The sequence below is a fragment of the Alosa sapidissima genome, chromosome 7 (assembly GCF_018492685.1).
Source record: "Alosa sapidissima isolate fAloSap1 chromosome 7, fAloSap1.pri, whole genome shotgun sequence".
Taxonomy (NCBI): Eukaryota; Metazoa; Chordata; class Actinopteri; order Clupeiformes; family Clupeidae; genus Alosa; species Alosa sapidissima.
In genome coordinates this window covers 20,677,940-20,696,047 of record NC_055963.1, presented here as the reverse complement: position 1 = coordinate 20,696,047, position 18,108 = coordinate 20,677,940, and the positions used below count along the sequence as shown (strand labels likewise).

General features: G+C 44.4%; 2 protein-coding genes across 7 annotated transcripts in view; one reads left to right on the top strand and one right to left on the bottom strand.

Annotated features, from left to right (window-relative positions):
• The window catches only part of kmt2d (lysine (K)-specific methyltransferase 2D), a 41,178-nt gene extending 37,042 nt beyond the window's left edge, over positions 1-4,136 (top strand). For all 6 annotated transcript variants that reach the window (XM_042098055.1, XM_042098056.1, XM_042098057.1 and 3 more), the window contains exon 55: positions 670-4,136. In XM_042098055.1, coding sequence (XP_041953989.1) covers positions 670-762 — 93 coding nt within the window. In that variant the 3' untranslated portion in view covers positions 763-4,136. The remainder of the gene's footprint in view (positions 1-669) is intronic.
• Positions 4,137-6,668: 2,532 nt separating this feature from the next.
• Positions 6,669-18,108, bottom strand: part of acvr1ba (activin A receptor type 1Ba) — a 19,388-nt gene continuing 7,948 nt past the window's right edge. The window contains exons 2-9 of the mRNA XM_042098063.1: positions 12,595-12,834; positions 11,793-12,041; positions 11,006-11,236; positions 10,374-10,541; positions 10,093-10,249; positions 9,687-9,811; positions 9,381-9,511; positions 6,669-8,891 (exon numbers count right to left, since the gene is read on the bottom strand). Coding sequence (XP_041953997.1) covers positions 8,766-8,891; positions 9,381-9,511; positions 9,687-9,811; positions 10,093-10,249; positions 10,374-10,541; positions 11,006-11,236; positions 11,793-12,041; positions 12,595-12,834 — 1,427 coding nt within the window. The 3' untranslated portion in view covers positions 6,669-8,765. The remainder of the gene's footprint in view (positions 8,892-9,380; positions 9,512-9,686; positions 9,812-10,092; positions 10,250-10,373; positions 10,542-11,005; positions 11,237-11,792; positions 12,042-12,594; positions 12,835-18,108) is intronic.

Here is an 18,108-nt window from a genome sequence, read left to right as displayed (position 1 = left end):
ATCCTACTGAGTGTAATTGTAGGTAATGTCATGTATGAAAACTAGTATTGTTAGGCAATACTATAAGTGTCAAGTCCAGGGCAGCTGAGGTGAGGCAATGACATCATCAATACAGCAAATATGCGGTTTCGCCGTCCAAACGAACTCACAAGGGCTACGGTTTCAGATTTTTCCACCCTGGGACCAGGTTTCAAAAAAGTGCGGTTTCGGGCAGTGCTTTTACAGGATTCGTTTGGACGATCAGCCAAGACGAAGGAAAACCGGTGCGTTTAACCCAAAAAGCGTCTCCGTGTGGACGGGACCTAATTCAGAACCAGCCTGTATTTTAGAAACTTTTTTTCAGTTTCAGCCTATCAAGCAAGCATTACCCTGGGGAGGGGAGGAGGGGATGCTTTGGTGCAGCTGGCTGCAGCGTCCGTGCCGCATTTGGGTCCAGGTGCCCACGGGGATCCAGGTTTCGGGTCCTGCCGGCCTGGGTCATTTTCCGATCCCGCCCCATCTCTCTCTCCCACTCGCTTCCTGTCTCTCTCTTCACTGTCCTGTCACAATGGAGGCAAAAAAAGCCCCCAACCCCCCCCCCACAAAAAAAAAAAAAAAATATATATATATATATATATATAAAAGTAAGCATCGTCCTCCATTACTTTCTCTCTCTCTCTCCCTCTCCAGCTGACCTATGACTACCAGTTTGACTTTGAGGATGATCAGCACAAGATCCCCTGCCACTGCGGAGCGTGGAACTGCAGAAAATGGATGAACTAACAGGGTGGAGCGTTGGGAAAGGGGACGCATGCCTCCCTCCTCCCTCTGTTGCCACACCTGCCACCTCACCCCCACCCCACCCCTGCGCCAAAGCCTGTCGGACCCTACTCATCACTCAGTTCATAAGCTGTCGTCAGACTCCAGGCTGGAGGCGAAAAGGGTTGCCTCCCTTCACTGAAAGACAAGACTTTGCATTTCTCAACCCAGGAGCCAAAGGTCTGAAGGGAGGATACCCTTGGAAGATGCCACCTGTTTTGCGCAAGCAGCAATGGTGGCCATGCTTGAATAGATTTTTTTGTTTTGTTTTGTTTTACTGTTTCGTGACGTTTTGGAATAAACAATAGCACCACCACCAATAACAAAAACCTTGCTTGCCAAAAGCACCTCTACTTCCTCTACTGCTCTCCCATAATAAGCTAGCTGACTGATTGACTGACTGGCTGGAATCAATCCTTTTTACACTTACCAAAAGCCCCCTGATTTTAGAGATCATATCAGTGTGTTTGTAGGGTAGTAATAAGTGAAGAACGTTGATTTTTAAAGCCATTTCAATTACTCAGATGAACTAATAAGACTTTCACTTGGACCTATTGTATCTTTTTTCCTCGTTGGTCTCTCTCACCCCCACCATCCCGCCCTTCCTCCCACACCCCCGGTGCAACATTCTCTCCCACCAAGTCATCAATGAAGATGAAGATCAACTAGGATGTATCAGCAAGACAATCCTGGAGGGGCTCCGCACAGAACTGGGTATCTTTTGATGGATAAGATGTAAGATAATATAAGAGTTGAGATAATATTTGACCTGTGGCTTCACAAAAGGCACCAGATGTTTTATTTGTATGGAGTTCAAAGGTGGGTTAGCTTGACCCCTGTCTACCTCATTGAGTTTGTGGGAAGTGACTGCTTTGTACAAAAACTGTTAAGTGCTACTGTGGAAAGGGGAAGGTAGGAATGTGTTCATGGTGAATGCCTTCTCGGATAAGCAGGGAAACTTAAGCAGCAGGTTTGCTTCTCATCTTATCTGTCAATATAAATGCATTCTTGTTTGTTTTGGTTTTCGCTTTCTAGTGATTTACAGTAGTGAACCACATTTGCTATCTATTCTAAAGCCTCCACACAAGCAGGGCTTTGGTTAGAATCATGAAGCATTAATCGTGATGTGATCGCATCAGCGGGTGATTGGGTGTCGTGAGTTGCGGCCCCACCCTCTGAGCGTCTCGTGTAGCTGATCTTTTTGTGTTATTCTCTCCCACGCTTTTGCAAAACAAATCTAAATCTTGCAATCATCTTTTCTTTTTTTTTTTTTTATTCAGTGTGTAAACGCACAATAGAAATCGACTTGTCTTGTCGCGGAGGGCGGAGCTAATGATGTGAATGACAGGTTCCACAGCCTATTGAATCATGGGTGCACTTTGAAGTTTTTCCTCCTCCTCTCTCGCTTTCTGATCATGGTTCAGCTAACCTCAACTGAGACTGTATGCCTGACCACCTCAGGCTTTTTGTAACGGCAAGTCCAATGTTTGATGAAAGGTAACTGATGATGCAAGACTACTATTGAGTTTGAGAGCGTGTTCTCCCATTGCGTAGAACCCTCACCCCGTCAGCCATGCGGTGTCATGTCATGTAACCATCCCCCAGCATTATCCTACAGTATGCCTCTTCCCTTGTTCTAGTTGACTGTTGTAAACTTACTGTAGTGAGTCTTTCTCTGCCATAGCCAAGCCAGTGTGTTTGCCCTCCCTGTGCTGTGGTTTTGATGGTGGTAGCACCCCCCCCCCCACACACACACACACACCTCCCCTATGAAAGGCTCCAAGCAATGGCAGAGAGAGACTATAAAAGGGCATTTGCTTTCTTTTCCTGTTGAATTTTTTCCTTTTTTAAGTAAAGTAATTTAAAAACAAAAAACTGAATTTTAAAGTCTTCAAACCAAGGAGTCTCTTAAGAGGAGTCTCCTGAGGTCCATGCTACGTTATGTTCCTCCTCCCTCTGACTTAGGACCTCATATTAAATAATAATGGAAAAAATGCAAAATGTACAAACTGTAAATATGAAAAGGGGGGGGAAGGGGACAAGAAACTCCAGCCCCTTTTTAATCAATAAAAATCCAATTGTAGAGAAATAACATCAACACAAATCAACCACTGGATATCGTTTTATCAGAAAGATTAAATGTGTGTGTGTGTGTGTGTGTATGTGTATATATATATATATATATAAAATATATATATGTAAAATCGCAAACAAAGTACTATCCTGATATGTATATGAACCAGAGTGTTTTTTGCATTTATGTGTTTTTCTATTAGCGTTTTTGCTATAACACCACAAACAGTTTGACAAAAAACACAAAAAAAAAAACAAAAAAAAGAAAGAAAGAACGTGTGCTGGATTTCTTGTCTTCACCGGTGACCGATGAGTGGTTCAGGTGAATTTGAAAAATGTAAAGTTTTGCTGATTAACTATATTTCATCAAGGGGAAAAGCAGTAAAATGGTGCATAGCATTTGTGTATTTATGTAATATTGTTCTCCCTATGTTTCTACTTTGATTTATTTATGCTACTGCTTGTAAACTTCAGAAGATAACCTGTCCTTGAATTAGGCGAAATTGGAATTAGTAGACTCAGTAAATGGCAAATCTTACAACTCTTGAAGATAGTTTTGATATGATTGGTGTTTGTTTTGTTTGTTTTTGGTAATGATTTCTTCCCTCTAGAAGTGAATGTGTTCATATATATACATACATACATATATATATATATAGCTTGTGAATTGGCTACATAGCCTGATGTATGTTATGACTTGATATTCTACAGTATCCCCATATTTACCCAAGAAAGAATTGCACTCAGCATCTTATGGAGTTCTTCTCTTTAAAGGTTAGATGTTAAAACGAGTATCAGAAGCAGTGATATAGCTATATATATATATTTTTATGTTTTCAAGGGAAGACCATAATATAAAAGAAAAAACACATTGGCTCTCACTGGATTTCAGCCTGCGATTTGTTCTTACTTTCTGTTTGGAAATCTTAATTTAAGTTTTTTTTTTGTTTGCGTATCTGCATATCTTTATAATTTAATAAAACGAAATGGCTGAAGTTGGTTTTTTAACGTAACCTACTTTTTAAGAAGATGTCGCATCTGTACAGCAGACCTCTTTTTAGGGCAGATGAATAAATGATCATTTTTATTCTATGTGGCATGTTTTGTATGGATATAATTTTGAATTGTACATATTTTTTGACGACGCCAGAGGTTGCATCTCTTTATATACGGCTTCCCCCTCCCTCCCTAGCCCCTTTCTCCTTCCATTTATTTCTTTGTCTCTGCTTTCTTGTAAAGGAAAATAAATGCATTTTAAATATAAACCGTGTCAATGGATGTACAATTTCATCTTCAAGTGACAGGGCTTTGTTAAAATGGGCTTTTCAGGAACTTGTCTGTAAAAGATGCAATACTAATAAGATGTAATTTTACGTTTATACATTACTTGAAAATTTCTTCCGCTAAATGAATAAATGTTAATGAAAGATTTTCAAACTAATCTTGAAAAGATTTGCATTTTTTACATGGTTTTCACATAACTTTGCATGAACAGAATGTCGTCCAAAGAATCTGAGGGCCATTAGTCACATGTTGACACGGCAAACACGTACAATCATGTCTGACATTTGGTTTACATAATAACAGTCGACAACAGCGGGCCTTCACAATTGTACCAGTTACCAGCATGGATCAGCTACATCTCACCACACATGCATTGATTGATATGAACTTAGTCTTATTCAGCTTTAGAAAGTAAATGTTTATAGTTTTTGCCCATTGCTTACACACTAAAAATGAATGCTTAGACCAAAGCCTCAATGCTTAAACTTCTTGTACCTGTGTAACTATAGCTTAAACACATTTTCTGCTTTGCACATTATTTGCAATTCTGCAACACACTAATTGCGAAACACTACACACGGTTTCTTACATTAGACACTTTGTTCAAAAATAAAATCTGTTATCATTGTATTGGGAAAACACTTTCATTCAAAATGCAAGCACATCTGGTAATTGGTAATACCCAGACACACATACCTGATAACACTTACAGAGAAAATCAAACACCAATCAGTCTGAGGCATAGCACTACAAATAGACTTCAGGTAAGGTTCAGGTTCAAGTGTGTACTTTAAATTGAGTACCCGTGTACAGTTCTGTATTTGCCCCTTTACTCCCCATTTCTAAAACGTATCAAATAATTATTTTCAGTGGGCCAATGAAAAGTATATGATCACCAACCACATACCTGCATGCCTCTTTTGCAAGCAATTGAAGGGGCATGCAGAGACATTGATGTGGGGTCAGTTCAAGATATGGCACACAAGGTGATATTTTCCCTGTTGCCTAGCCTGAAAGGACATCGCCTGCGATGTAGATGAGGACTTGTGGCCAGATCTGAACAGAAGGCAGAATTATTTAGACATTTTTATTTGTTTAGGGTACATTCAGTTACCGCATTGTATTGATAACTGTGATTCTATTTTTCTTTATTTCTGTAAGAAATGTAAAAGAATGTGATTACTGCAGAAATTCAACTTTTGAATTTCACAGAAGACAAAGTCTGAGAAAATGACAATAGAAATACAAAGACTGCAGTGTTTTATATAAAGCACATCAGTATGTTGCTGTTTATTTGAAATAATAATTCAAATGGTGCATGTCTGTATGGTTTTGTTGCAATAATTACATTTTTAGAAAGGATTATTGAGTTTTGATTGCAGTGTTTCATTTTGGCATAGATAGTTGTTTATCTCCACGTGCCATGTCTTATTTGGCTGTGTGTAGAGTTTTTACATAATGAGCTAAATTCTGCAAAAAGTGTGTAAGCATAGGCAAAAACTGTATTCACACACTGTGGATATTGTGAATTTTACTTTGACTTAGGAGGGGCAACATTTGAAATGACCAAAACGTTAAGACAACATTAGAAAGTAAATGTTTATTAATGCATCATTCGAATACACATATTCAAACTAATCCTGAAAAAACTTGCGTTTTTGACATGGCTGACGGGTTTGACTAATAACTCAACTTTGTCAACACAGGCGCAGAATGTCATCCAAAGAATCTGAACGGCATTAGTCACATGTTGACACACCAAACATGTACAATCATGTTTGACATTTGGTTTACATCATGCCAAGTTGACTCTCGCTAAACAGCGGATCAGCCAAACTGTGCCAGCTTCCCTGGATCCCCTCACACCCTGTGTGGTACACACCTCACCACAACACCTCCAGGTGTGTTCTGAACACACAGACGACACTGACAACAAGTTCGACCTAAATAACAGGACAAGTTTACTCTACACTCACCTGCATCTCAGATCATTCTTTAGGCAAATATTGATAACCCAGTGTTTTTGTTTATGCAGAGCACCATATTTCAAATGAGCAGTCACATTTAGTGTTTCAGTTCAAGTGAAAGGAACAGTCAATGCACCGAAATCCTGTCCCCCAAATGTCTTCAGGCTCCACATAAATGTGGACACCAAACATTAATTGTCAAATATTTTGCACCTAATAATGACCACTTCAAGGGTTTTTTAAAGGATCATATAAGGTAACCAACTGATGTTTGACATTCATAAACAGAATGGCATGAGGGGGTATTCATGGAGGAGGTCAGAGTAGCTCAGCCAAGGAACACCAGACACCAATGCAGAACTCCCATCTGTCCCAGTGCTGGGAATCGGGACCCCTCACCTCTACAAGAACAGGACATTGGTGGTGATTCACAACAGGAATGAGCGTTTTATTGGATGGTTGGAGACCTACTTACATGGACTTAATACTTCCATGCGTGACCAGCAGCCCAAGCAGTTTTAAATGAAAGAAGAATCTAACTAACTGTGCAAGTAAAAATGTCTTTACTACAGGTCATGGCTCCAAATGACAACAAATGGACAGCAACAGGAGGCAGAGTAGTAGTTTAGATCAGTAGTACCTTCAAGTTTGTTTGGAAAGCTAAAAATACAAACAGTAGAAAAAAAAGGTATATTTGGAGTAGTTGATTATAAACAAGTGATATTGATTAGCTAAAAGATGCAATACTTTACAATACAAATATACATAATGCATGAACTAAGTGGTGAACCAGCATTCAGTTCTTATTCAATCAACCTTATTTCCAAAGACATCTCACAGTGCCCAGACAACAGAATCAGTATGCGAAACCACAGACGTCAGTTCCATCAAAGATTGTCATAAAGGATGATTTCCAGATATTATTAAAAAAAAAGGATTTTTTTTTCCATAAATTTAAAAATCTACTTAAATCAGAAACCAAAGTATGAACACACTTTCTTTCTCATTACAAGACAGTGCAGACATAATAATTCCCCTTCCCTAAAAGGTCAGTTTCTCAGTGTATGGCTCTCCAGCAGATCACGCAGGTTTGATTATCTGACTTCTGTCACTTCTATCAGCCATTGTTTGACAGTGACCTGGGCTCCACTGACAATACTCCCCTGATTAACATATCACAGTGAACGAAGAAAAAAAAAAAAAAAAAAAAACTATATATAAAATATTAACAAATAAATAAAATGTTAATCACCCCCAAAACATTGAACAAAATAAAAGTCCAAGAAAACGAATCATGGACCACATCAAGAGATTGATCCTTATTGATTCAAATCACAATAAAATCATTCAGACACACGTGCACAGCCACACTGTTTGCAGCATTGTAGTGCTGTGACTGGGATTGAACCCAAACAGTCCAAACCACATCTCCACGCCTTATGGCCACCTTACACCAAACAACTTTGACAAGATTTGGGAAAGATTTTTGAAAGATTGTACTTTTTTAACTAATGCCCCCCTTTCAAGCTTTCCTCAAAAGACTCCAATCTTTCAAGAATCTTTCCCAAATCTTGTCAAAGTTGTTTGGTGTAAGGAGGCCATAAGCTGTAGCCTGATTAATACATTGCCATATGGAAGGTCCTCTCACACAGAAGGTCTTTCCAAGCACATGTGTGTAGTATACCCCTAACCCCTCCTGCAATTTTAAATATTACATCAGAGCTATAATACGAAGTCTATATACATATATATTCACATACACACTTGAACACAGTCACAGACATCAAGGCTTGCTACATCCCTGCCTATGCTATTGTAATGCATCAGACCTCAAAAAGGAAAGGGTGTCTGCCTTTTTTCCTTCACATTCTCTACAACTGCAGTAGCGCATAACATGGTATGAGGAAAAAAAGTGGAGGAAAAAAGAACCCATATAACTGTGGACAAACTTTTTAGGTCTGAATTGTAGTGTAGAGCTACAACCGTTTGTCTTAAATGTCTCTCACATAGTCCCATTACTAGAAAATGGCAGGGAGATCAAATAAAGGAGTGGCAAGGTTTCGAACTGTAAGAGAATTTTTAAAACAAACAGCGATTCACTGTACATTAGTAGTTACTGCCATGACATGCGCAGAAAAGAAAACCCATCAAACACAAAATAAGGGATCCACAAACACTGGGCGGAGAAGGTGGAGGAGTGCAGTGGATGAGGAGCAGGGGGCCCTCCGCTTCAGGGACAGGAGGCCCAGGTGTGCGGGGAGGAGGGGGAGGATGTAGGGAGTGGTCAGCCGGTGGGTGGAGTGGCTTCAGAGTCGGACGGATCCTGAAAGAAGGGGATGGTGTGCACATGGAGGGTTGGTAGTGCTGGGCTGGAGCTGGAGTTGGAGGTGGAGGTGGCGAAATTGCTAGATTCAGTAGTTTGGGCTAAAAAAGGTGAGGTAGACCTCTTTACAACACAGAAGTGTGGCTTTGAAAAAACTGGCAGGGTCTTTTTTTTCTCCATAAAATAAATCTTTCACTCTGTCTTTTCTTTTTCACTCCCACTCTCCCAGTTCAGAGTCTGTGCGCTCTCGGCTCGGTTGGTGCGTCTCTGTGGAAGTGTCCTGCAGGCGAAGCCGGTCCGGACCGCCTTCCGAGCGCGTCTCACATCTTCACGTCTTCCTGGACACTAAGCTGGGACAGGGTTTTTTTGATGCGCAGGGCCGTCAGCCTCGCCGCACCATTCGAGTACCAGCACTCCCGCATGATCTTCCCCATTACTCGCAGTGCCTGAAACACACACACACATTGTATCAAAATAGATATTTGAGCTTATATACCCAGGGTTGTAATTTATTTAATTTCTTTAAATGTCAAGTTATAGGGAGTATTGTACATCATAAATAATTAATAAAATTATCTGAGATGGGACAGGGGGAAGAGATGAGATGAGGTATGTAGCATATGATGTCATCACACACAGGATCAAGTCATTCACTCTTCTGATGTTCTTGTGAATTACAATTTAAGACAAAAAAAAAAAAAAAAAAAAAAAAAAAAAAAAAAAAAAAAAAAAAAAAAATTAATATATATATATATATATATATATATATATATATATATATATATATATATATATATATATATATATATATATATATATATATATATATATATATATATATATATATATATATATATATATATATATATATATATATATATATATATATATATATAGGACAGTCCTTCCTAATCTAATGGCAGCTCTGTTCTTACCTCATAGCTCTGCCACCAGTTGGGCACATTGGGCCGCAGTCTCTGGTCACACACCACCTTCCTCATCTCCTCGATGGACGGATCCGAGGGCACCAGGTCGTAGTAGGGCAGCTGGTACTCTTCATGAATACCTGTGAGGTAACAGCCTGCTTTATACCCACTGACACGAGCCAACCAGAACACGCCTAGGACAGCATAGGCAGCTACAGCAGCACTGGATTCCACAGAGATCAGATAACTCAAATATGTGGGTTCAAGGAGTTCTGAACTTCCATATGCACAACGAATGGCAACATTGTATCTCACCTCCAGCATTGCAGCGCCTCGCTATCTCCCAGTATACAAGACCCAGGGCATAGATGTCAGCACACTTGAACGAATCAAAGTGCTTCATATTGATGGTCTCATCCAAAACCTCTGGAGCCATATATCTGAGATGGGACAGGGGGAAGAGATGAGGTATGTAGCATATGAGGTCATCACACAGGATCATGTCATTCACTCTTCTGATGTTAATTACAATTTAAGACAAATAATATGTATATTAAGATTTAATTATATACATATATGTATCTAAATATGTTTAATTATAATTTAAGACAAAAAAAACAAACAATGCATGTTGTCCATGTTACCCTTGTATAAACACAATAATTCTGTATGCTGGGTAAAAAGCTGCAAGGACAGTCATGTTTACGGGATCTCTTGGTACCTCTTTGTGCCCACTCTCTGATTGGGTGCGATATCAATGGTGTCAGTGGATGACTCGTGCCTCACTGCCAGTCCCAGGTCAGCGATGGCACAAGTGGCGTTCTTCTTCACCAGGATATTCTTTGACTTGAGGTCACGGTGTGCTATACCAGGCTTTCCTATGGAGAAGGCCATAATAGTCACTTATTAGCAATGGTTTGATTACAGCATGTATTGGCCATTCAGAAACACTGATACCTCTCATACTTTAGAAGGAGGGGCACTTTAGAAGGAGGCCCTTACCCTGTGTGCCCAGGATCTCCATGTGCAGGTGGGCCAGTCCACTGGCCGCAGACAGCGCCAGCTTTATCATGCCCTCGATGGTGACCGAGTAGTGATTCAAGTAGTCAAAGAGTGAGCCGTGCTCGTGGTAGTCCGACACCAGCCACAGCTGTGTCCATGTACCATTGTCTGGGACGGGGAGAGATGGAGAGGAGAAGGAGGAAGGGAAAAGAGAGGATATCAGAACAAGGAAGCTGTAGGCACAAAGAGATAGGCTAGACGATTTGCATACTTGTGTTTATACAAAATGCAGGAACAGATATTGATAACATGAAATGATATGGTGAGATTAAACCATAGTAGCAGGTCAAACTGCTTCACATCTGCACTGACTGCAACAAGAACCTTAATTCTAGATACTCTGGTGGGCCTAAGTCTTCTAAAACAAGGGTTTTCAAGCAGTTGGCCATGGCCCACTGGTGCTCCATGAAGGCATTGCTGGTGGTCCCTGACCATGATTTTATGATGTTTCAATTAAGTACACTCAGTGGTGGTCCACAGGTTGTTTCCTTATTTGAAATGAATCCCTGAGTCACAATCAGTGGAAAAGCCCCTTTTTAAATATGACCTGGAGGTGTTAAGATGGCACTCACCCTTGTTGTCTGCGGCGATAAAGCCCAGGATGTTCTCGTGCCGGAGCATGATGGTCTGGTAGATCTCCGCCTCGCGGAACCAGGAGCGCTCCTCACGCGAAGAGAAGATCTTGACGGCCACATCACCGCCTCGCCACTTGCCCCGCCAGACCTCGCCGAAGCGCCCCTTCCCAATGATCTCCTGCAGGACAATGGTCCTGGCCACAGTCCTCTGCACGAACAGGGGGAGGCCTGAAGGAAGGGGAGAGATTAGAGGGTGGGTCAGATATAGTCAGTCAACTACTGCATATGACGACAGTCATCTGGGTGAGGAGATGTCATTCTAGTGAAGAAATTAGATTAAGTACTCAAACGTGTAAGGTTTCCAGTGTTGGTGGTAAGAAATTCAAAGGATTGGTATAAAGGCTTTGATGCTTGATTTCTATTTGTATATACAACTTCTACATGATCCCAATACTAACGTCACACACCTAAAGCTGATGACACGTTGCAACTTTGACAAATGTTACAGAAATTGAGGAATTGAGGATAAGTTCCTGAGTAATGCTGTTTGGGGACACTCGCGTTGATATTGATAATTAGTAGCTAATTCAATCATCAGTAGGCAAATTCTCTTGATCATCAAAAAACATGGAACTGGCTATGTGGTTGCCTAGCAACATTGTTCGAGTTACCCCATGTGTCATCACCCTAAGCGTAGTAATTAAGATTTGTAATCACGTCTGGCACTAATTTAACTATCTGAATATCTCCCTTCACCTAGCTGAGCAACAATAGCTGAACTCACCTGAGCCAGAGCCAGAGGTGGACATATCAAAGATGAGGTCCTGCAGCGTCTTGTCCTTGGCGAGGTAGAGGTGGTCGCAGGACGGGTCCTCCACGTCCAGCCGCTGCCGGTGGTTGTAGGTGCGCTGGTGGTGCTGGAAGAGCAGCACGCCCACGATCAGCAGCAGGCACACCAGGATGATGGGCCCGGCGATCACCGCCACCAGCTCCACCGGCCCCCAACTGCTTAGGGCGCTCTCCTGCTCCGGCACTGCAGGGGAGCACAGGCAAGATAGGCCAGCGGTCACCACACAACGCCCTTACAAATAAAACATCTCCACCACCACAAGGCTGACGGAGGACAGACCACTCCATTTAACTTGACATTTTCGATCTCTTTCAAATGAAAGAGTTTTGTGAGAAATTCAAAAGCTGTAGCCTTACAGCTACTCCGTTGTTGTGGACTGGGATCAGGCCCTCTTAGTAGTGCTTTACCAAATCGAATTCCTTGCTTTTTTTTTTCTCGTGTGGAAAAAACCTTGGCAATAAACGATTCTGATTTTGAATTGTTGTTATCAGACACCAATAGAGAACTCTCTTCACAATGACTTATAATGGGTACATAAAGCCCATAATACCCATAATCAGATGGTGTGTGTGATTTTATGGATGAACATTTACCCCCCCAGCCACTCCATTGACCTTGTAGTCATTTCCCCTCCCATTCATATCTCCCTCTCATGACTGACTGGCAAGCGAGGCAGGGCGAGGCCTGTACAAACAATTGCCCCTAGGAGACAACGCAGTTTCCTTGATCCGCTCACCTGTGGGCATCTGGAGGTCGACGCTGTTGCAGTAGTCGGTGTAGCAGCAGTGCGTGTTGAGGTAGCCCTCGGCGCTCAGGCAGTAGAAGGGCTGCCCCGGCGGCATGAGGTTGTCGCGCGAGATGCAGATGCGCACGTGCTGCTCCACACCGCCGATGTTGGACGTGGAGGCCATGCAGGCCCCGTCTGTCTCACACTCATAGCCGTTGCTCTCGCAGTTGGTGCAGTTACACCTCAGAGCTGTGGGGAAAAAAAAAAAAAAAAAAAGACAGGAAGGAAGGCCAGAGAGGTTCAGTGACACAGCTCAGGGACATGACTCACTATCACACCGTGTGCCTGATATAGCATCAGGGCATTTCTTCAGAGATAAATGACGCTAGAGAGAAGGTTGAAAATACATAACTTTCTGATAGCAAGTCTTTAATTGGAAAGACAAGACGACATCTCTAAATCAAACAAATCAAAAACAAGCATCCAAGTAGAGTCCTGTCCTGTCAGTAGAATTCCCAACTGCTCTGCTTGCTGTAGTAGTACAAACCCTCCAGCAGGGGGTGAACATAGATTAGGAAACTTGTGAGGTGACTGTACAGAGCTGCACAGAGCTCGATTGGTGCCAGTCGCCTCGGGGTCTGTGCCGACACGCAGTCTCCCACCCACCCACCCACCCCCCTCCCTCCCTTCCAAAACACTGCATGACATGAAACCAAATCCTTCACTGCAGAGACCCAAACAAAAACAGACTGCGCCTCCAGACGAGACTGCCTGCCCGGCCTGTGGCCTCGCCGGATCCCCATTGCGGCACTAGTGGCAATGGCCAGTAAATAACCGGCCATGGGTCCCTTACCCAAACAAATCATTACCTCCGCATGCAGAGGTGCATTAATCGTCTGGCATAATGACCACCGATCAGATGGCCAGGGAAGGAGCTCTCAGCTCCATCTTCCCCTGATCTATTTAAGGGTCCAGGAATGGCAGGGGCAAGGCCAGAGCACCCGCCTAATGGACTAGTAACAGCACACTTTAGTCGGGCCTACTGTAGACAAGGACTCCAATTCCCATCAAGCCCCCATAACTGCTCTGTGTGAAGGCTATTTCAGTGGTTTACTAAAAGGACACGCGTGGACACTCCGCCTTTGGATTACAAAACAGGGCCCAAGCATTTGAGATAATCTACTCAAGGAGGCTCCACTGGAGAAACCTGAGTAAGGTGGTACAATCTTGGCATTTCTGCTTTAAGCCTCTGTGTGAATGCCTATGCTTTTTACGTGTGTGTGTGTGTGTGTGTGTGTGTGTGTGTGTGTGTGTGTGTGTGAGAGAATGAGTGTAAATGTGCAGTGCTGAAGTGTTTGGAATGGTTTCTGTGGGCTGAGTTCTGTTTAGCTGTAGGAGGAGGCTGAGGTCAGTCTTGCTGGAGTTGGGGGGAGGTGGACGGTGAGGGTGGATGTCTGCCACACGTCACTCACACCCCGCTGTTATCAGCCCAAAGCCCTGCCACCGACGATGGAGGGCCACTTTACACTAATTGCTTCGATCTAAGAAGAGAAACAACCCCCCCCCCCCCCCCCAGAAAAAACACAGGCCATCTAGGAGAGGAAGTGACACACCACAGTGAACAAAAAGGATCCGGGACCCAGACTAGAACTGGGCCTATATGCCACTGTCTGTATCAATCATACCCCAACACACACACACACACACACACACACACACACACACAGGAGCATTTAGGACACATTAGACCATGGCGTCCCTTCCAAAGCACACAAAGCAGGTTTATGGGAAGGTCTGTGGCTAATCCGCTCTTCTTTTCTTCCAGATCTTTCCTCCCGGTGCACTCAATAGCCTGCTGTTTGTACAGGCCCTTTATTTGCAGATCCCCGTTTCACCACCCTCTCCCTTGGATCTGTCGCGCTCAGAGCCTTTATCGCTCTCTCTCAGCCTCTCTGTCTCTGTCCGTGTCTTTCTCTCTCTCTCTCTCTCTTTTTTTCACCCCTTTTATGTCTCTGACCTGATCTCCTCCAGCTTGCTCATACTTTAGGGAAGAGAGCATGGTTCGCCCTGAAAGGTCTTACTCACGCCGTTTCCTCCCTCGTTCTCCCTCCCACTGATTGCGACATGCATGACATGCAACGAAGGCCTCACCCGTACCGATCAAAAAAGGGAACGGTTCACACGCTCATGTGCACGTCTGCGTGGGAGAATTTGAATTTATGTGTGTTTGCGAATGTGAAGGGTGAGTGTGAGTGAGCGCGAGAGAGAGAGAGAGAGAGAGAGAGAGAGAGAGAGGAGAGAGGAGAGAGAGAGAGAGAGAGAGAGAGAGAGAGAGAGAGAGAGAGAGAGAGAGAGAGAGAGAGAGAGAGAGAGAGAGAGAGAGAGAGAGAGAGAGAGAGAGAGAGAGAGACACACACAGAAAGACAGAGAGTGTGAGTTGGAGTACACTACTTGTGTAATATTCTCGGCAGTTGTGCTGAGGGACAGGAGTGCCAGTAAGCGCCAGTGGAGCGGCTCCAAGTTGTGCTCGCTTGCGCAAGGAATTTCCTGCAGATTACGCAGAGGTGACCAGGCCCTCATCTATGAAAAACAAATCTGTGAAACACATGGCTGCTGCCTTGATGGAGCTGCCAAACTATCACCTAAACAGGTCGCTGGAGAAAAGGTCAGCCATTAACACGACCGCAGGATCACACACACACTGTCTCACTATGGCCCTGTGGCTTGTCTGACAACAGTGGTTGGAAGCACAACGGTGTTCGGGAGACCTTTCTGCTCCTGGCTTTAACAGCACTAGCCAGCTACCGGATCAGGAAGAGCTGCAAGAACTGCAGCACAGTTCAGTGGAATGGGGAAGGTAGTTAAATGCTGCTGACACACGCAACCTGAGAAAGTCCCTCTTTGGACAGAGTCTGAGGGGGCAGGAAGAGCTGCTAGACATCCGTCCTGTCGGGCATTTAAAAAAAAAAAAAAAAAAAAAAAAAAAAAAAATTTTCACCCCACCACCCTGATTCTTCCCCTGCTTACTAGAAATCTGGACCACAGACACACTCTCGCACTCTTACATACACATGCAATTTAAAACACACTAAACAGGGATGGAGGAAAGTGTGGTGACGAAACAGAAATGTGGCAAACATGCTCACCACAAATACGTAAACATAAGCAGCAGATGTTCTGGGACAGCTGTACATACTGAAGCTCAGAACATCATGCATGCCGAAGTGATCCCCACCCCCCACACACACACACAATTCTGAACCTCCCCTCTGGCCCATGCCTCCTCTGCTCTCCATTCCAGGTCTCCTGACCTTCTGCAAGCCCGCGTGAGGTCTGTGGCTGACCAATGGGTTAAGCGGTGGTCGCTTTTCCCCACCTGTGGATGTAGCAGCAGCAGCGCACACTCACCCTCACCGTGAGACGTTGGGTGAAACCTCGCCATGACCACATCGGCCACTTGATAAGACACCACCCACACACACACTCCAAACACACAACACCAGAGCATTAGACCAACTTCACACTAGCAGTTTGTATTCTGCCCTCTCGTGTAGTCACGGTTCAGAGCTGTCCAGTGGACACCCAAGCCAAAGCAGCTCTCGGAGGGGGTCATATGTTCACATAACGGCCCCGGTGCCTTCAGTTCACAGATGGACGATTCCCACTCCAATGGAGGCCATTACACTTCCAGCGCTAACTAGCTGTGACGGTCATGAAATCCCACATTATCCTCTCCCAATGGAGTGGAGCAAGATTTGACCAACACAATTAAGCATATAAAAACGTAACCCCCAAAACACCACGCTCACCCACAGAAAGGCCAAACAGGACTGTCGAGGACACTCCACCCCTCACTATTAGGAATTGTAGGAAAGCACGCAAGCACGCACGCACTCACTTATTTTGGGGCTCTTTTAAAGTTGGCACACAAAAGCAGGCGAGAGTGGGGTAAGGCGGTGTTGGGCTCCGGGAACAGCGTGAATGTGGCTGAGGTGGAACCCTCTTGTGTGTGCACATAATTGGTGGCCTTACACTGGGCCTTTGTGTGAAGATTAGGGGGACGTGAGGAGGGATTGGGCTGGCTGTGTCTGAACAAAGAGCGGGAGTGGGGTGTGAGTGGGGGGTGGTGGGAGTGTGTGTGTGTGTGTGTGTGTGAGTGAGTGGGGGTAGTGTGGAGGAGTTTGTGTGTGTGGGTCTGAGTGAGTGGGGGTAGTGTGGAGGAGTGTGTGTGTGTGAGAAGGACTGGAGGGTGGAGACTGCGTGGGGGGGTGTGAGGGAGAAAGTTGGTGTGTTTTGAGGAGGGGGTGTGGCGAGCAAACGGGCGCCGGGGTGGGAGGGCAGTGAGTAGCAGACCTGCGCGACTCACCACAGCCACAGACTGAAAGTCTCACAGATTGAAAGGGGGCTGCAGGAAGACCCTGCAGCTGAAAAAAGGCTGGCAGGAGCGGCAGGCTGCACCAGGACTAACACACAGACTGCAACTGCAGGGTGAAGGCGCCTAACGACTGGTACAGCAGAGAAAAGTCACAGTTTGTGAGCAAGTGTGTGTGTGTGTGTGGATGAGGGGGGGGTGTGGGGGGTGATTATGAAGCCCCCCAGATGTGAAGTTTGTGCTGAGGGAGCAGCTGCGACTGTCAGTAAAAAAAAAATAAAATAAATACAACAGTCTAGTCTAGACTCAGACTTAAAACAGGCCAAGAAAGAGGAGAAAGATAGAGAAAGAGAGAGAGAGAGAGAGAGAGAGAGAGAGAGAGAGAGAGAGAGAGAGAGAGAGGAGAGAGGGGGGAGAGGGAGAGGGAGAGGGAGAGAGAGAGGGAGAGGGAGAGAGAGAGAACAGGCTGCCTAAAAATTGGTGTTGCCAGCGCTAAAAGTTCCTGTCATTCCACACTTGTTGAGACAGGAAATGACAGACACAGCGTGGCCAAAATGAATAAAAAAAAAAAAAAAATGCTCACCATTAGCAGAGATGTTGGAGAATGAGAAACCGCAAATGGTCTTAACACAAACAATCCCATGTGGGCCGGGTGGGGGTGAGGAGGGGGCCTGCAATGACTGGACTGAACACAAGCCCACCAGCTGCTCCTCCTCAGAGTGAGAATCTGACGGCGCGAGGCGGACTGGAGACGAGAGCGAGGATTAGCCCCTACGACAGAGCACTTCTTTACGATTTAACTACTGGGGGCCGCCTCGCAGCTAAATCATCCCGGTATGAGAGAGAGAGAGAGAGAGAGAGAGAGAGAGAGAGAGAGAGAGAGGAGAGAGAGAGAGAGAGAGAGAGAGAGAGAGAGAGAGAGAGAGAGAGAGAGAGAGAGAGAGAGAGAGAGCGCAGGGCTCACTCACTTTGCAGGCTTAACACTAATGACCAACTTCCTGTCATCGAAGGGTGTTTTATTTTCGAGGGCTGTGTGCTTGCACACACGGTTAACCTGCCGGGGTATAATGTGTGCTTCCTGCCTCCTTGGGCTTGGGCTTGATTTGGCTTCTCTTCTCTTCTCTTTTCTCTCTTTCTGTCGCTCAGGGCAG